The sequence below is a fragment of the Rhinolophus hipposideros genome (assembly GCF_964194185.1).
Source record: "Rhinolophus hipposideros genome assembly, chromosome: 1".
NCBI classification, from domain to species: domain Eukaryota; kingdom Metazoa; phylum Chordata; class Mammalia; order Chiroptera; family Rhinolophidae; genus Rhinolophus; species Rhinolophus hipposideros.
In genome coordinates this window covers 40,456,260-40,476,868 of record NC_138047.1, presented here as the reverse complement: position 1 = coordinate 40,476,868, position 20,609 = coordinate 40,456,260, and the positions used below count along the sequence as shown (strand labels likewise).

The 20,609-nt window shown below is 35.6% G+C and overlaps 1 protein-coding gene across 2 annotated transcripts in view; it reads right to left on the bottom strand.

Annotated features, from left to right (window-relative positions):
• CEP135 (centrosomal protein 135) overlaps positions 1 to 20,609 on the bottom strand; it is a 67,322-nt gene that overhangs the window by 12,192 nt on the left and 34,521 nt on the right. For both annotated transcript variants that reach the window (XM_081042987.1, XM_081042988.1), the window contains 9 exons: positions 19,299 to 19,376; positions 12,729 to 12,880; positions 6,520 to 6,635; positions 6,291 to 6,445; positions 5,806 to 5,861; positions 4,884 to 5,052; positions 3,979 to 4,089; positions 3,517 to 3,702; positions 376 to 585 (listed from right to left, as the gene is read on the bottom strand). In XM_081042987.1, the coding sequence (XP_080899113.1) occupies positions 376 to 585; positions 3,517 to 3,702; positions 3,979 to 4,089; positions 4,884 to 5,052; positions 5,806 to 5,861; positions 6,291 to 6,445; positions 6,520 to 6,635; positions 12,729 to 12,880; positions 19,299 to 19,376 (1,233 nt within the window). The remainder of the gene's footprint in view (positions 1 to 375; positions 586 to 3,516; positions 3,703 to 3,978; positions 4,090 to 4,883; positions 5,053 to 5,805; positions 5,862 to 6,290; positions 6,446 to 6,519; positions 6,636 to 12,728; positions 12,881 to 19,298; positions 19,377 to 20,609) is intronic.

The following is a 20,609-nucleotide window of genomic DNA, read 5'->3' as shown; positions in this document are numbered from 1 at the left end:
GACTTAAACTGCCTTGAGATTTTTATCAGGAAAAATATTCCACTTAGGAAGTAATGAACTGCTCAATCCTTCATTTAAGCCTTACCTTTAAACGGAGAAAGAATATATTGGGATATGCTCCTTCCTATTTGATAATTAGAAGACTGATATTCTACATACTCATCAACTCCAAAACAAACAACACCTAATTTCATCACCATGTTTGCCAAATAAATCTTGGCAAAGAATATAGTAATCAAATATAGTTGCCAAAATCCTGTTGTCAAAAATACTACTCCAAAGGGGAACAAATACATTGGATAGTCAATGATAAAGCAAAACAATTAGAACAGGGCTCAATAAAACAATGTGCTACAATATTTTTTAAGTTCTTACCTTCTCAAATTCAAGGTTTTTGGAATTCAATTGTTGGGTCATAATATCTTTGCCTGAATCAAGCTTAATACAAAGTTCTCTAAGAGATGACATGTCACTGAATACTGCTGCTTTTTCATCCTCTTGATGCCTCAGCTCTTCTTCCAATCGAGACATGGCCTTTGTCATTGAGGAGATCTGAGATTCATAAGCATGATGTGCATTTATGTGCTGAAAATAAAAGAGGAAACAGGTAAAAAGTTAAAGTAAATCAAGAATTTTAAAGGCTTGATTTGTGCAGCTATAAACTCACTTAATAAAAATATAAGCGCCAATTTTGGCATATTTTAAGATACTCTTAAGAAGCTGTCTGTTATTAAAGATGGCCTATTTAATACTTAGCAAAATTCATTGTGTATAATTATTAATCGTGGTAACTAAGTACTTCATGTATAGATTTAGAAGATGCAAAGATAGAAATAATTGTTTTAGGGTGTTGTGCATGAGATCTTTGAAGTTCATTATTTCCTTTATAAATTCTTTGTTATAATAATGCCTTTTCAAGAAAAAACAACATATATATTTATCATTCATCAACTGTCGTTAGCTAAATTCTGAATTTCAAAAATTGAGTTTGCTTTAAAACTAAATACCTGAAATCATATTTAAATTAAAATGTAATTTAATAATGCATAACTTTATAAGATTTCAATAACTGAAATAGTGAGCAAAGTTTGAAATACTGATAGATTTTTTCTTAGAATAATTCACTTAAAATTTTTCACAATTTAAATTGTGAGTGCTAAATACAAACTATGGTTTAAACTCTACTTCTGAGTTTAGAAGAATTCCATACTTAAAAATTACAATTATTTGAATAGGCTTTACTGAAATGAATCAACATTAAAAATCGGATACTATGTATGAAGGTTTAACAAAAGTCAACAGTTACAAAAAAGTAAATATTTGGGTTTTCCAAATATTAATGAATTAATTAAATCAAGATTCCCCCCAAAACACTAAATATAAATATGTAAAAGTCAATTTCATATACCATATAAGAACATGAACAATGACAAAGAACAAAAGAACTAAAGAATAGTTTCTCCTGAGAACTCTGGAAGGTTGAAAAGCATCCCTTTCTCATAATAGAAAAAATGCTTATAGAGATAGTGTATTAGTTTCCTAGGGCTGCTCTAACAGATTACTGCAAATTACTGGGTGGCTTAAAACAACAGAAATTTATTCCCTCACAAGTCTGGAGGTTACAAGTCTGAAACTTAGATGACGACATAGTTGGCTTCTTCTGGAAGTTCTTAGGGAGAATCTGTTCTATGCTTCCTCTCTTCCATCTTCTGGTGGTTGCTGGCAATCCTTGGCATTTCTTGATTTTGTAGACATATCACTCCAGGCTCTGACTCTGTCTTCATATGGCATTCTCCCCTGTGTTTTCTATGTCTAAGTCTCCCTCATTTTTATAAGGACACCGGTTATTAGATTAGGGTCCACCCAATCTAGTATGATCTCATTTAAACTTGATTATATCTGCAGAGACAGTATTTCAGATAAGGTCTTATTCACAGGCACTGGGGGATAGGACATAAATATATCTCTTCAGGGGCCATAATTCTACCCACTACAGATACTTTCTAAAAAAATTAATATTACAATACTACACCAACCAAACAAAAATGCAAATGACAGCCAACAATTCTCATCAATATAATTTAGGGTCCCTATATTTTCACTGAACTCAAAATTTTACTAAGAGATTTATTAGACTGTCTTCATGATAAAAGCTTATTTAAATCCACATGCAAAAGAATGAAGTTGAATCCTTACATTATATCACATACAAAAGTTAACTCAAAATGGATCCAAGACCTCAACATAAAAGCTAAAACCTATAAAACTCTTAGAACACAGGGGAAAAGCTTCATGACAATGGACTTGGCAATGATTTCTTGAATACGACACCAAAAATAGATAAATTGGCCTTCATCAAAATTAAAAACTTTTACACATCACAGGATAAAACTGAATGAAAAGGCAAGTCATGGGATGGGAAACAATATTTACAATACACAGAAGGGATTAACATCAAGAATATACAAATAATTACCAAAACTCAGTAACAAAAAACCAACCTGATTAAAAAATGGGCAAAGAATTTGAATAGACATTCCTGCAAAGAATATATACAAACGGCCAATAAACACAAAACGATGCTCAACATGACTAATCATTAAGAAAATGCAAGTCAAATCCAAAATGAGATACCAGTTCACTCCCACTGGGATGGCTATTGTTAAAAAAATAAAATAAAATAACAAGTGTTGGCAGGGATGTGGAGAAATTGAAACTCTTACATTGTTAGCGGGAACATAAAATGGTGCTGCCTTTGTGGAAAACTGTATGGCAATTCCTTAAAAAATTAAGCATAAATTTACCATATGATCCAAGATTCCATTTCTAGGTATATCCTAAAGAACTGAAATCAAGGACTTGAATAGATATTGTACACTCATATTCATAGCAGCATTATTCTCAATAGCCAAGGATGGAAACAAACCAAATGTCTATTGGGAGATGAATAAATAAACAAATTGTGGTTTATACATACAATGAAATATTATTCAGCCTTAAAAAAGAATGAAATTCTGACTCATGCTACATGGATTGACCTCGAGATTAAGTGAACCTTAAGGCTAAGTGAAATAAACAGATCACAAAAAAGATACATATATGATTCCACTTATATGAGGTACATAGAGTAGTCACAATCATGAGAAAGTAGAATGATGGTTGCCAGGGGCTGGGGGAGAGAGAATAGGGAGTTAGTGTTTAATGGGTACAGAGTTTCAGTTGGGGAAGATGAAAAAATTATGGAGATAGATGGTGGTGATAGCTGCACAATACCGTGAACATAGTAGTAACTGCCACAGAACTGTACACTTAAGAATGGATCAAATGATTTGATGTTATGTAAATTTTACTATCATAAAAAAAAAAGTAATGGAGGTTCCTAGGCAAATTATCAGAATGACAAAAAATTACCACTGAATTTGATTTTATCAATGTTTACCCCTCACTTCAATAAAGTACCTTTGAATGTTTTCCGTTTTACTAAATAATGGCTTCACAAGACAGTAAATATATTACCTCCTGAATTTCTTTTTCTAATAGCTCCACTCTTTCACGGAGGTGTCTCCTCTCCGTGTCAATAGAAAGAAGTTCCAGTCGGACTGAGCTGCTTTTTCCCTCAGCTTGATGGGCTTTGACCTCCCAGTCTTCAGCCCGGTTATGAAGCATCTGAAATCTATCCAACAAATCTTGGTTTTCTTTTTCCTGGTTTAAACATAATTAAATTGTTTCTAAATTAGTAACTTTCCCTTACTGGAATACCCATGTCATAAACATATATATGCATTGGGATTTTTGTTTTAATTTAGGAAGCATAAACTATCTGTGCAGATACAATACAAGGTGAGGTCTGCAGGGCTATATAAAAAGACAGTAGTAAGATTTCTACTCTCATAAGTTAATATCTAACAAAGAAATATAGGAAGTAAAAAAAACAAAAAAAAACCAGTCTTAAATCCAACCCAAACAATGTTTTTTCACCTTAGCAGCCATTAAGCTCTCCCATCGTGACACCTCAGTTATGTAATTATGAACTCTACTCTTCATTTCTTCTTTTTCTTGCACTGCTGCTTCCAGTTCCAATGAGATTTCCTATATCAGAAAATTGAAGACAAACCTAAAATGAACATAGCATCTAATGACTTCTATATATATTCAAATAACTGCTTTTGAATTTGGGGAGTAACAGAGCATAGGGGAAAAAAACAAAAATAAAGCGTTCCTAAGAGTTACTTTCACATATTTTTCCTGATCGATAACTTTTTAACCTAATATTACCACACATTTCCCACAATAGTCCTAACCATGTATCTGGCATTTATATTCAGGGCTAGTATGCGCAAAGGTTGACATTTTTAAAAATTCGTATCAGCAAGATGCTTTATACTGAATAATGTTAAAAGTAATTGAGAAAAACAAAATACATAAAATAGGAAAATTATTAGGCTTTTTGGTATAATCTTTAATAAACCAATACCCTTCAGTATTTGCAATTCTAAAATATTCATTAACTTAAAGGTATATCTCTAAGCCACCTGCAGGTTTTTAAGTACGAAAAATTAAATCTATCATGGGTCTTTATAATACAGCAACTTTGCCCTGGAAGTGATGCCAAGGCCCTCACCCACTAGGTGACAACAATTTCTGCCATAAGGAATACCATGCTACCGGCTTTAGGATTTCTTACAACAAAGACCAAAATGGTGAGGAGACCACAATTGTACCATTAGACACCCTGTAATATACAGTAGCATTCTAAACCACATTTTTAAATACCCTTATAAACACCATTCTCCTTAAAGAAAACACAGAGCTTTAGCAAACAATGAATATACTGCAAAATCGTGTACTGTAAAACTATCAAAGTTTATGCATTGTGCTCATACCTGGTTTTCTCTTGCCATTGTAGCCAGATCATCTTGTAATCTTCTATTTTCTTTAAAAGATATTTCTTTAGACCTTCCTACTTCATCAAGTTCTTTGTGAGCTGCATCAAGCTGGCGTCGGAGGCTGCTTATCTCACGGTCCCGATTAGCTAGTGTTTCCTTTAGCTGACTGTTATATGAGTCATGTGGAAATAAGAAAACAACAACAAAAAAAGCTTTTTGGAAAATTTAGTTCATTTAAAAGAAAATTGTACTCTGAATTAAGTACACTAAGAATATAAGGAATTATAAATACTGCATTAAGACACAGATTAATTAGGTAAAGTCGATATTTCAGCTCTTTACCAATCATTAGCAAATAAAGTCACAAAATAAATTCATTACTCCAAAAGTCAAATAGAAACAGAAGACTCAAGTGTTCGGATATTCATTTGGTGAATAGTAATATATTCGATTGGCAAATATTTAATACTTAAGTCCCAATTATTACATAATATATAAGGGTATACAAAATAAATGTAATTTGTGACTTGTGTCTTGAAATAGAGACTAGAAATAATATGTAAAATTTTTTTAACAGTGTTCAAGATAGGTTTAGATGTAGAATAAATTCAAAACTAAAATAATCTAAGTTTTAATAATTAGGGCCAGCATAGGACAATCACAATAAAATAAAGAGCCAATAGGCTTGTAAAAGAATAATGAGTAAGACATAACTGTTTAGATGTGGATGATAGAAGAGGGGAAAAAGCTAAGGAGAATAACATTTTCATGCAGGAAAGTAAGAAAATGATGCTGATGCTATTGTCAAAAATAGAAATACTAAAAAAGGAAATTTTCCTATTGTCAGTTACTACTTAAATAAAGCTGCACTCACTGGAAATTTCTAAAAAAGCTGGATGTCATTTCATTGACTACTTACTTGAGAGAAGATTCATACTCCGAGACTGTTGTCTTCATCTGAGCAATAGCTTTTTCCTATAGAAATTATAAAAATATGCATACGCAAGATTTGAAACAATTCATATAGAAACGTCAATTAAATTTATACAACTTATCACATTTATATAGTTCAAATCCACTCATATAACTTATGCTACAAACAAAAGCTATCAGTAAACAAATTTCCATGTCCCACTGTACTTCTACTGTCATGTTTCTACCCACTCTAAGAACCTGAATTGTTTCCTTGAGTTTGCTGTAATCACATCTGATAAAATTACATTCTATAAATAGAACTTTTGAAGATTCAGATTATTGAGATAAAATGAAATTTAAATATATTAGAAGATATGGCCTGAGTCTTAGGAGCTTGCACATGGGTGACAAAAACTGCATATTCGGAACAGAGAATATAATAATCTTTTCCGTTCAGATGCCGGATAATGATATTGAACAGTCACATACTTTATTGGCTAGGTTCCCTTGCAAGTTTGCAATCAGTTCTGTTTTCTCATCTACAGTCTCCTGAAGAAAGTCTTTTTCTTTATCAATAACACCAATGGTCTTTTTCATTACATGAGCTTCCTCATCCCGTGAAGTCATCTTAAGGTGTAGTTTACCTATAAACGAAAATAAATGTTTGGTAGCCAAAGTAAATGAGCATTAGCAAAAACAAAATTTTAAAAACACCTACCTATTTGTTCCTCCAGTATTTTAATTTGTGCTTCGGCTGATTCAAGTTCACTTCTTTTTATGGAAAGTTGATGCTGATAATCATCAAGTGACAGCTGTAGCTGCTCATTTACCATCCTAAAGCATCAGCGGACAAAAACAAATGGTATTCTTTATCTCTGGTAGAAATGATTTTTTTAAAAATGAGAGATCTTAAAAAATATATTTATTTTTAAAGTTTCTTTAGTTTCTTATTTTAAAGCTCTTCCAGTATAATCAATGGCATTATATTATATATTATTTCTTGCCATCCACCATTCTTCAAAATGGTTCCATCTTCCTAAAAAGTATAAAGATCAAATTAATTGTGTACTTTTTTTCTAGAGGCTCTCTGGTAGTTTTAAAGCTCTTCTTAGTTTCCTAATATCAACCTTAAAATCTATTTCCAATAGTGGAGACAAAAAGAAAGTCCTGTTTTGTAGTATGATCTGGGACTTCAAAGAATTCTCCATAAATCCCGACCATCCAGACCAGTAGCTTTTAATTTTGCTTCCTTTTCTGACGTTTTTGGTGGGGAGTCAACTGGAGGTCATAGTAAACAGGAAAAGTAGCCATTTATTGTAGTGCAATGAGGATTTAAGACTAAAGATTGCTTTCAGGGAGCAAAATAAAGGACATATAGCAAAAATAAAGACAATTTCAGAATACTCTTACTAATCAGTAAGATTATTTTTCAGAAGTAACAAGAATTTGCTCTCATGCCATCTAGAATCTGTGGGATGACTTTAGCCCTGACCTAGGAGTTCTTAGCTGTGCCTTGCTGCAAAGACATGGCTCTCACCTGAGGCTATTTATTGGGAACTCCTGCAGGTTTCCTTTAGGATAAGACGGGGAAGAAGATACCAGGGGTGGCGTAGCTGGGAACTGCCTGGTGGGGAGGAGGCCTGGACTCGGAAACCACTAGTAAGATGGCACAGCTCATAGAAAGGAAGACGTGTTACTGGCAATACTGAGGTGTTCCGAAAGACCAAGACGTGACCTCGACTGCTCTAACAGCAAGTGAACCCAGAGGGAGGGAGGAAAGTCAAGCTGAGAAAGACTGCTTTAAAACTGCAGAGCCAAACAAAATCCAGTCAGAAAGAATCTATGTTCAAGTAATTTTATTCTATAAAATTATGAGAGTCCAGGTGACTACACTGTATTTAAACTGTTCCTAAAAGCTACCCTATTGCTCTTAGGGATATACAACTATAGGAAGTAGAGAAAGAAGAAAGCTAATATCCATTGTATTGATACTTTACATATATTAACTCACTTATTCCTAGAGTAGTTCCATAATTAGAACTATTATTACAATTTTATAGAAACAATAACTAAGAAGAAGAATACAGGGAGACCAGCATCCTCTATGCAGAAGGGAAAACGTCTGCCAGTAAGCTATACAGAATCCTTTCAAAAACAGAACGGCCCACAGAGGCCCTAAAAAAGTACACTGAATAGTTGGCAGTGCTTGAAATCCTAAGGAGAAACATAAAGATATCTGTACATCAAAGTTTAAAAGCAGGGTTAATACCTAATAAACGTAATGTTGATAAAGGAAGGCAGAATAACATCTTGATTGATTATATATATAAAGGAGGAGCAAGGTGAGTCCTAAAAATAGCTTTGCCTTATCATATTCCAGTGTAGACAGGGAAAGGGACAACAGAGATTCTATACCAGACCTTGGACATAACTTTTCTGACAGGAGTATTGCTGCTAAGTAAAGGTCTTTTTAATGACAGAACTGAGGGGAAAAGTTCATAGGGAAGATTAGTTGAGTGACTATCATATCATTGGTTCATCATGCTATTTGGAAAAGAAATTTTGAGAACCTTTGATAACTAAGTTCTTAGGAAAAATGAACCGATTTCTTTGCTTTGGAAGTGCTATAAACATAGCAAAGCGAAGTGATGATTTCCCACCAGAGAGTGAAGCAATAAAACTTCACTTAGAATAAAAGTTCTAGCTCTCTACTATCCATGTGGCTGGATAGAACCATCTCTCTTTCTGAGCCTCAAATTCCTCAGCTACATTATATTACATGGAGGTTTGCATTCATTTTAGGGGGCAAAAGTAATCACTTTTCTTCATAAGGGAGTGCATTTTTAAATAAAGACAGCATCTTTTTTTGGGGGGGAAGGAAACAGGACTTTACTGGGGGAACAGTGTGTACTTCCAGGCCTTTTTTTTTTTTCCAAGTCAAGTTATTATTCTTTCAATCTTAGTTGTGGAGGGTGCCGTTCAGCTTCAAGTTGTCCTTTCAGTCTTAGTTGTGGAGGGCACAGCTCAGCTCCAGGTCCAGTTGCCGTTTTCTGGTTGCAGGGGGCACAGCCCACCATCCCTTGCGGGAGTCGAACCGACAACCTTGTGGTTGAGAGGACACACTCCAACCAACTGAGCCATCCGGGAGGCAGCTCAGCTCAAGGTGCCGTGTTCAATCTTAGTTGCAGGGGTGGAGCCCACCATCCCTTGCGGGACTCAAGGAATGGAACTGGCAACCTTGTAGTTGACAGCCCACTGGCCCATGTGGGAATCAAACTGACAGCCTTCGGAGTTAGGAGCATGGAGCTCTAACCGCCTGAGCCATCGGGCCAGCCCAAAGATAGCATCTTAAAGAGTCCTTTATTCATAAACGGTGTTCGAGCTCTAAAATGGAGCTGAAGCTCCATCTAAGAAGGGTAGGTTTGTAATTTTAATGGTGTAATAAAGGAAAGAGAGGTTGATATGGTATCCCCGTTTCACTTTAGATGCCCCCAAGAGTCTGTAGTTATGACCCGCCACTAGCTGAGAAAGGCTACTATGAAGTATCACCTCTTGGTGAGCCAGAGAGGAGAAAAGGGATCAGGTCTGGCTTTTCTTTCACCTTTCTGCAAAGAGATGATTTTCATCTGGTGGCCCTAGTTCCCGTGGCTCTTTCAAGTCCAACCTCATGTGCTCATCTGTCCTCACTTAGGACCCTGGCTCCTCTCTTTCCTGGTAGAAAAAATGTTAGGCATGCCGAGAAGGCAGTTCTTCGGCATCCTAAGGAATCACGAGCCTTTTCCTCATCTAAAATGGTTTTCAGTTCTCCTAACAAACAAATACTTCTCAAGGGAGAAGTTATATTTAGTTTTCTGAATGTACCTAAATCCTACTGTAACAACCGATACTTACTGCCATAATATTAACTCTAGAGTTTATGGACCCTTCAAGGAAAACCTGCTAACACACTTACCTAATCCTGGATAAGTATATAACCCTCGAAGAAGGTTCGAAGGTAACTAAAGACTAAGGCGAACTGAAAACAGTCTGAGGGTATTTTCAGCTGAAGGAATCTAAATGTGTAGAGCCTCATGGCTAGCAGTTGTGATGATTAAGGCTGTTTACTATGGGCTGAGAAAATTAGTTATCTAACTGGGCTGGAAACTATCCTCAGGCAGGGGCTGGCAAACTATAGCCTACTACCTGTTTTTATAAAACCTCAGAGCCAAGAAGGGTTGTTACATGTTTAAATGATTGAAAAAGTTTTCAGTAGATTTACTATTTTGTGATGTGAAAATTATATGAAGTTACAATTTCAGTGTTCCTAAAATTATCCTGGATCACAACCATATTCCTGCATTTATATAATGTCTACAGCTGCTTTTGTGCTACAAAGGCAGGGGTGAGTGAGGCAGAGACTGGCCCGCACAGCCTGAACTACTCATTCTCTGTCCGTTTACAGAAAAAGTTCATTGATTTCGGCTCTAGAGGGTGGCTAACATGCTCTGAGGAGCTAACAAAATCTTTCTTGGGTAGAGCGAAGTTGCTTTATAGCATTTTTGTTATAAAGTTTTGATTTGGGCATAAAATGCCAAGTTTTATTAAATGCTAAAATTCAAGGGAGATAACAGTCATTTGTTTAACTTTAATGGGCGGTTATAAAGTGGGATTTTGCATTATGTCCTCTGGTACTACACCAAGAGGCCAGACCACAGATCCTCTGTTTGGACAATTAGAGAGTATGCTTGACATAGTCTGTTTGGTAAGAAGAAACAGAACAAAACAGTCTGTCCTGAAAAGGAAAGAGACTGTTTGGTGGCACTGAAATTTGGTGAAAATTGCCTGACTCAGGAAGGGAACAAGAAGATGAGTCCACCAGGTAGATGGAAAGGAACATATGATTCATCTATTTGAGTATCAGCTTCTTAAAATGTTTTCATGTCAAAGGAAAGAGAACTTGATGTGTTAAGGGGGCAGTAAGATCCCTATTAACCATATAGAAAGTGGCACGAGGTTTAAATGATGTGGCTTTGCTTCCACAGAGTGCTTGTTGTTATTGTTTCTGTTGAGTTTAGCTTTGGATTTGGACTTAACGGCTTGAACTCATGATTCTACCAATGTGTACTGATATGGAGAACATGATTGGCACTTTCCTCAGAGGCAACCCAGGTCAGATTTTTCTGTCAGAGCAAAACTGTTATGTAATCGTGCAATTTTCCTAGGTTATATAAAGTAGAAACTCCTCACAATCTCTTCCTATAATACAGCGATTGAATTACCCCTACATGAGAGAAGTAAGAGAATGTGCTCAGAAGAGAAAAGGGTACTGGTAAAACAAAGAAAACACCAAAGGAGCTGTAGGCTAGGGTACCCAAGAGAGGGCCTGAAAGTTCTGCCGTAAGAGCCTAAGACTGTAAAGGGCCTCCTGCGAGGAACGGAGAGGAGAGTTGTGGCTACAGTCTGAAAGAAAATCCAAAATGGATTAAGTGCCAGATCCACTCAGCTGCTGGACAGAAAAGGATAGATTGGTAACTCTGTGTGACAGAAATCCACCACGGTACCTGTACTTTGGAGACAAATATAGACATGTACCAAAAGAAGAGGCTGGTCCACTCAGCTCTCCTTCATAGGATGTAAGTAGCACTTGGAAAAAAACGGGGGGGCGGGGGGGGGGAAGAAAAGCAGCTTCTACTTTTAGTTCTTCCTAAAGTCTAACTAACTAATCAAGACTTGTATTCAGAGCAGCAAAAGAGCAAAAATCAAAGATGCCCTACATGAATCTCTAATACAATATTCCTTAAACAGACACATCTACCTATTGGTCTTATTTCATTCAGTTTGTTTGAGAATCAGGGACACTTTGTGAATATAATTTCAGGCCTTTCTTTTCCTACTTATTCCTTTGATCTCAATTCTATTTATTTGCTATATTTTTGCAATTTTCAGTGTTTGTATATTAGAACCATCTTTTTTCACTCATTCCTTTTTATCCCTCTGAGTTCTAAATTTTAAGTGAATTTCTTGAGTTTGTTTTTTATTTCACCAACTCCATTTTCTGATATATCTATTCTGTTCACTAACACTTTCAGTTTTATCAATCTTTTCTTCTAATCATCCTTACTACAATCCTTTCTGATCTGCATTACTGTCTGCATACTGCATACTACAATAGTATCCTTTTCTCATTTCCATGTAAGTCATCCAAATCCTTTTGATTTTGTGTAACAAATGTTTCCTAAATCAGGCCTCTGTTCTCCAAGTTCATTGCCGGTTTCAGTCCAGACACATGGTCTCCATTGTTTGCCATCAGTCTCTTTAGACTCCAACAAATCCATTTTCTCTATTTCTGCCACAGCTCACTTTTTAAAAGGTATGCCATCACGTCACCCCCTTAGTTAAAAATCTGTTTGTTCTCTATGTTTACAAGGTAAAATCCAGACACTCTTGGTTATCATACCAATTCTCCATAATCTGACTCCAACCTGTAGATACAGCCGATTTTTCCATACTGACCGTCTTATCATTTTTCAGATATATCACTTTTTTAGACTCTGTGTATGAATATTGTGATTTTACATTTCTTTGAAAGGGGAAAGAGAATGACAATGACATTGGTAGCAAAAAATTGTGCAATTTTCAGCAATCTGGCCCTATGGAGTACAAATGATCCAGGGGGATTTTTGAAAGAGGAAGGTACAAAAACTTGCCCGCAATTGTATCAATCTGTGAAAGAAAGTTTTTAAAAATGCAGCTACTCAAAACTTACCCAGAGTCACTCGGTGAATAAGACCCTCCAGAGATCAGCCCCTACATTCAGACTTTTCAAAAGCTTTCCAGGTGATTCCTGGAAAGGCTTCAAGGCCAGCCAAAAGTGCCAACCATAACGGACCTTACATAAACACAAATTCATTCCCAGAGGTGAAATAACAAAACTTTCAATAAACTTACCTAAGTGAGTTCATCTCTGTTTTCTGAAGAGATGAGTCACCAGCCACATGGTTAAGTTTTTGAGCTTGGAGTTTTGCTTTGTTCTCTAATGACTCCATGGTTTCTTTCATTATTAATATTTTAGACTTTAATTCACAGTTTTCATTTTCAAACTATAATTTAAATTTTAAAAGTCAATAGGTATATGTCTCAGTTTTGTTTTCTTTAAGCACATTTTAATAATATTTCTGAAAGAAAACTAGGAAATAAATTAGATTTATTTAAAAGTACTTTAAAAAGTCACGTGTACACTTTAGGTTCTACATGTTAGAATGAGCATACACATTTATCTCTCCTTTTCAACATTACTGAAATGAAAGAAAAGATACAAAAAAAGGGAGAAAAGAATATATACACAACAATGAAAACAGGAAGGGAAATAATTAGCGGAGCAAAAATTTTGAGGAATTAAAAAAAAAACAGTAAGTAGATAGGACCAAGTTGAAGAAAAATCAGAGCAGAAAATTCTGTAACACAAACACAAAATGGGCAAGTCATATGAAGAAACTGTACAATTTCCCCGAAGGGCCCAACATATAACCTGACTTAATGTAACAAACGATACGCCATGTTTCTGAATGGGAACACAATATTGGGAATGTATTAAAATTTCCAGAAATAACTGTGAATTCAATGACATTTCAATAAGAATCCTAACAGAACCTTTTTAATATGGGGGGCAGGGATGACTTACATTCCACCTAAAATTCATCTAGGAAAAATGAAATGTAAGAAAAAACAGAAAAAATTGGGGGTGGAGGAAGAATGTAAGTAGACTTGCCTTATATCAAAATAAATTAGAAAGCTAATGTAATTAAAACTAGTATTATTTCACACAGAAATGGATAAGCAAATACATGTACACAGATTAAATTTAGAAAGGTAGCATTTCAAGGAAGTAGGAAAAGAATAAACTTTAAAAACAGAGTTGGGACAGCCATTCATTGGAGAAAAAAATATTAGCTAGATTTCTACTTTATATACAAAAATCAATTCTAGATTGCATAATGATCTATATATAAGATTCAAAACCAAGAAATATTGGTGACAAACATAAATCTTCCAGTTAAAACTGTAAACTGACTACATTTTTATCTCCCTTCCCTTTGGAAACAGTGCTAAAATGACAGTAAAGGAATAAGAAAGTTATACACTCATAAGGACACAGAGAACAACACAAAAAAACAAGAGTGGACGAGTGACTTCAATAACTTGTGGAAGACAGAGAATAGATTGAATAGAGACTCAGAATGGAAGAGAGATACAACCTGAAGCAATTTCTGAACCTAGGAACTACTGATATTTGGGGCCAGATAATTCTTTGTTGTGGGAGGACTGTCCTGTGCATTGCAGAATGTTTAGTAGCATTCCTTGCCTTTACGTACTAGATATGAGAAGCACCTTCTTCCCTACTTGTGACAACCAAAAAGTCTCCAGACATTGCCAAATATCTCCTAGGAGGCAGAAGTGACCCGAGTTGAGCACTATAGAAAATATCAATGCGCAGCCAGATAATTTACCCTGAAGAAGCTCAACACATGGAGACACCAAGTGGTAGGATGGGGTCAGGAGCAGAACTGAATAAGGAGACTGGCTGAAAAACTACTGGGACCCTCACACCCCAGATATCTCCCACCTCTTTCTAAAAAGTTATCTTGGAAATCAAAAATATAACTAATTATTTTTTATCAATAAAAGGATTATAAAATAAAGTTGAGGAAATCTCCTAAAAAGTAGAACAAAAAGTCAGAGAGAAAATCAAGAAGAAAGGATAAGAACCTCTGCTCCCTTTAGGAGGTCTAAAACCAACTAACAAAATTTTCAGAGAGATACAGAACAGAAAGTATAGTAAATTCTCTTGAAATTGAAAACAAGAGATAAGAAAAAAATCCTAAAACTTTCAGAAATAAAAACCTGTTGTGTACAAAGAACTAGGAAATACAATAGCATCAGACATCTTAAACGAAGTTAAAAGGCAATGAAGACAGTATTCAAAATTTTTAGCAAAAACAATTTTCCAGTCTAGATTTCCAGATACTTAAGCCAAATCATAAATCAAAGTCTGAAAGTATGAAAGTTGAATAAAGACATTTTCAAACAAGTAGAGTACCAAAAAAAATTTCCTCCCATATATTTTTTCAGGAAACTGCTGGACACGATGCTATAGTAGAATAAGGAAAAACACACACACACACACACACACACACACACACACACACACACACACAAAACCAACATGAGATTCAACATAGGAGAGGGAGACAGGAAAAGACTTATGAGGACAGCCATGAAGACCTAAAGGTCAAGAAGAGAGGTCTTCAGGGGGAAAAAAAGAACTGATAGGTTTGAATATTAAAAAATATTAAAACCAGGAGGCAGAGATGTTGGAGCTCTTAACAAAAATTAGCAATGAGTTCAATGAAAAACAGAAAAGTAACAAAAAACAAAATTAAACAAAACAAAGGCAGTTAACTCCAGGAAAAAGATCCACAAGAAGAAAGGCAACAGCAGCACTGTCCCACTTGGCCGATCAGTGAACCACTAGAAGTCATGATAATGTAAACAGTTAACTACTAACATCAGCAAAATATGTAATTAAAACTATGTTAAATTAATGGGGAAGAAAAAGGGAGGAGTGCAAAGCCATCATCTACTATCATGGAAATTCACTAAATAATCTTAAATCAATAAAGTAAGACTAAGCAGTACAAGTACATTGTTTAGAATCAGGGAGATAAACACCAGGAGAAAGTCAAAACATTGGGGGGGTAGTTTTGGGAGGTAGAAAATGAAACTGTTTTTGTTGTTGTTTTGTTTTGTATTAAAAACCTTTCAGAATTCCTTGGGTATATCTTGTACAAACAAGAGTACATGTACAATTTAAAGAATAAAAAATGAACATTTGCATATACATCATCTGTTTTAAAAATATTTGTGAGCAGTCAACTATTTGTGGGCAGTCGCCAATCACCCCCCCACCCCCACCTATAGTAACCACTATGCCGAGTCTGGTGTGTCTCATTTCTTGCTCTTCCTTAGTGTACTGCATCTGTATGACTCCCTAAACAATAGTTTAGGTTTGCATGTTTTTAAACACTACAGAAGTAGAATCATACTGCATGTTTTCTTCGACATTTGTAAGATTCATGCATGTTGATTATGTAGCTCTTGTTCATTCATTTTTGCTGCTCTATAACATCCTACTGTACCTATTTTTCCTCACAACCAGTGTCTGTAGTATTTTTCGTTTTCTGCCAGAGAGTATATATTTTAGGCTTTGTGAGCCCTATGGCCTGTTGCTACTTTCAGATATAACATAAAAACAACCACAGGTAATGTGTAAACAAATGAGTGTGGCTGTGATCTATTACAAAAACAGACTGGAAGCCAGATTTGTTCCTGGGCCGTAGTTTGCTCACCTCCGTCCAGGGGCTGTAGTTTGCTGACCTCCATCCCAGGATAGGCATCTAGATATGGATTTGCTGGCTCATAGGGTATATGCCTTTGCTAGACAAGGCCAAATTATTCTCCAAAGAGGTACCTGTTTGCACTTCCAGAAGCTATACACTCGCTGTATTAGCATCTATTATTAGTAAATGCTAATAATAATTGTTCAAACTTGTTAATTTCTGATGATCTGGTGGATGTGAAATGATTTTACTATGGTTTTCATTTGTATTTCCCCTATAGGTTGGTGCAAAAGTAACTGCAGTTTAAAACGTTAAAAAAAATTGCAAAAACCACAATTACTTTTGTACCAACCTAATATTAAGGCAGAACATCTTTTTTATGTATTAATCATTTATAATATTTTTCTGCTATGAAAATTCACATTTTCTGTTGACTCCTTTTAGTTTAAATGTGCAGCAAGTTGTTTTCTCAATTAGTGGCTTGTCTTTACAATTTATGGCTATTTTCTAAACAAAAATGTTCTCATCAATGTGGTCCCATTGATCCATTTTTATTAAAAGGAATAAACTAAACTGTGTCTTGCTTAGGAACACACATTCTTGCACAAGACACTTGCTAGCTGCATGATCTTGGGCAAGTTTCCCCTTGGCCTTCAGTTTCCTTATCTGTGAAATGAGGATATCAGTTTTTAACTTCAAATGGTTGTTGTGAGAATTAAAATAATATACGCAAAATGTTTAAAAAATTGCCAAAGTAAATGCTATATAAATGACTGCTATTATTATTTCTCTAAGGTCAAAAAAGATTTTCTCCTGTATTTTCTTTTAAAAATTGTTGCTATTTCTCAAGCATTCAACACTGCAAGTAACCTTGAAGTGATCTGGGGGTATGGTATATGTGAGGTAGGATTCAATTACTTTTTTATATACATGTATGAACAGCCAATTGTCCTAGAAACAATTACTGAATAATCCACTCTTTCCCCACTGATCTGAGTGAGTCCTTTATACATCAAGTTTCCATATACGTGTGGGTTTGTGGGTTTGCTCTCTCTACTGGGGTTTTATCATTCTGTTCACTACACTGACTCCAAAGCCTTCATAACTGATAGGACAAATTCCATACCATATTCTTTAAAATTCCTTTGTGATTTTCAGCTCTTTGCTTCCTTGTAAATTTTAAAATCTATTGTTAATTTTTACACACACACACACCCACCACCTTCTTGGGGTTTCAGATGAACTATATCAACTCTGTAGATCAATTTGGAGACAATTTACATTCCTTTTATGAACATGTTATCTGTTGACTTTTTTATAAATCTGACGTATCTCTCCACTTACTTAGGTCTTCTTTAATGTCTTTCAATAAAGCTGCATAATGTTTTCTATAAAGATCATGGAAATTTATACATAGGTACGTTGTATTATTTATCACTATTAAAATGATAAAATTTTCTATTTATTTATCTTACTTGAGATTTGTCATGCTACCGGTATCACACATTCTGAATCAGAAGATTCCTATGTTTTTATAACTTAGAAAATTATCAGTCATTATCTGTTCCACTACAGCCTTTTCCACATTCTATTCCATTCTCTTAGAATTTTGACTAAATATATGTCAGACCTCCTCACTTTGTTCTCTAAGACTTTAACTTACTTTACATTTTCTATCTTGTAGTCTCTTTCCAATGACTTGTAGTATTTTAGACATATTTCCCAGTTCATTAATTCTCACTTTCAGCTTCTGGGCAAGCTGAAGTGACAAGGATCTGTCTACCTGAAATAACTAAAAAATTGGGCAAAATACATAAAGTGACAGTTTTTAAGACACTGGGCATCAAACAACAATGGCCAGCGATCCCTGAGAGACAAGAAACAAAAGCAATGAGCCCTCCGATAGCTCCAGCTCACTGTCTGAACAATTTCCAGGATGTGACACAGGGAAAGGGATCCAGGTGGAGCCCGGAGGTTCCCCGAAGCTCAGAAGACAGGACTAAGAGTCAAGGGAGGACAGAGCAGTGGAGAGTTTGCAGGGCAGATGCTGGAGGAGAGCTGCCCAGAGTGAGAGCTCCAGAAAGCTGCACAGGGTAGCCCGTGAGCCTTCAGCTGAGCAGAGCTTAGCACCGAAGATGCGAGCCATGGCCAGGGAAGAACCATCAAAGAATGATAGGGAACAATGCTCAGGACTCATGCAGAGCCAGGAATGATTCCTGTTGCCATCAGTCATTTGAAAACCTCGTAATTCATGGGGCAATAGGTAGTGTCCTCAAAAGGGTTTTATATCAGTAGTGAAACAAAATTAGTCCAAGACTAAATGCTACTCTGGTCCCATCTAATGAAGCTTAAGTACAAAAATGAAAAGGGTCAAGCTACCTCTATCTGACTTAACTATATGCCAGAAAAAACCTCAAGAGTATTTATAGGGATACGAGCTATCCAACAACCAAGAAAGTAAAATTCACAATGTTTGGCGTCCAATCTAAAGTTATCAGGAATGCAAAAAAGCAGGAAACGACAACGCATGATAGGAGGAAAAAAAAAATCAACTAACCCAAAGTTGACAGAAACAAATTAAAGAATTAAAGAAATAAAAACAGTGAAGATATAGTAAACCAGCCAAAATGAAACACAGAGAGACAAAAGACTGTCGGAACTCACACCAATTTGTTAAAAATCCAATCTCTAGAGAGAGCAATAGGAATGAAAGTGAATTTCACTTTGCATTCCATGTCTGAATTACGTGATTTTTTTAACAAGAGCAAAACAACAATAAGCATACTAACACCTAGTGAGTACTTACAACATGCCAGAGATTCTTCTAAGTTCCTACTATGTATTAACTCATTTAGTCTTCACAATGGTTAAAATAGCACCATTGCTATTTTACAAACAAATTAAGGGATGGAAAGTTTAAGTAACATGCCTACAGGTAACAGGTGACAGAGATGGCTTTGAATCCAAGTAGTCAGCTTTCAGAGTACATACTCTTATCACTGTTATACAGCTTCTCTAGTGTACGATTTTATGATTTCAAAAACATACAGTACATTAAAACTATAACTGAAATAGTCATTCAGGCAACACAATATGCCCCAAATCCAGTTTGAAAAATTACCTTATGATTAACACATGTCAGCTGTTCAATAGTTTTCTCTAATTCTGATTTTCCAAATAGACTCATTTCCTGGAGATGCTGAAAGAGAATTTTATAGATGTTCATTCACATCAGATAATAAAATAAAATCACCAAAGTAAGCAATGCAAGTCTACAGTACTACTATACTTGTGGGGTTTTGTTTGTTTGCTTGTTTGTTTTTTATTGCGGAATATTGGGGAACAGTGTGTTTCTCCAGGGCCCATCACCTCCAAGTCGCTGTCCTTCAATCTAGGTATGGAGGCTGCAGCTCAGCTCCAAGTCCAGTTCCCGTTTTCAATTTTAGTTGCAGGGGGTGCAGCCAACCATCTCATGTGGGAATTGAACTGGCAACCTTGTTTTTAAGAGTTCGCGCTCTAACCAACTGAACCATCCGGCCGCCCTCCGGAAGCTCAGCAGCAGCTTGTTGTCTTCAATCTAGTTGTGGAGGGCACAGCTCAGTGGCCTATGTGCGAATCGAACCAACAATCCTTTTGTTCAGAGCTCGCGCTCTAACCAGCTAAGCCATCCGGCCGCCCCATACTTGTGGTTTTTTTTAACAGAATGTTTTAGAAAGAAAATCTTTAGACATTTTACAAAAATGATGCTTTTGGTTAGAAAAACAAGCACAAGAAGGTCTCATCTTTTATACTTTAGCTCCATGTGTGATTGTAACAGAAGACACAGATTAGTAAAGATTCATTTATAAAGATTTATACAGGTCAATCCATTAGGATAACCATAAGGGGAAAAATCCAGCAGGTTAAATAAGCTCAGGAGTATGTCTTCATGGGAGGGGATGTAAGAGGAACAGAGTGTAAAGGAAGAAAAGATGAGATCAGAAAGACACAGGAAACAAAATACTAAAGGGCTACGCAAGATATCAGAGTTTCAACAATGAGCTGGTCAACAGTGCAAACAGAAGTGCTATTTTATTGGTTATATTACCTTATCCAACTCTTGCTGATGCTAAGTCTAGGACAAGCAACAAAAGCTAGTGTTCCCTGAGAATTTTTCTAGTGCAGATTCAAACTTCCATCCAGTTATTCATTTAAAAATAAAAAAGACATCTGATGTTTGGATTATACATTTGTTTGAAAGGGTCACTGTGCTACATGCATTTTTTTGTTTATTAAATCATTCAACCAGCATTGAGTACGCACTATACACTAAGCACCAAGCAAGGTATTAGAAATACAGTAGTGAGTAAATGGGATCAAGCGTCTGACATCATAGACACTACAGCCTACTGGAACAGACAAACCTTAAAAAGACATTAAAATAAATTCCATG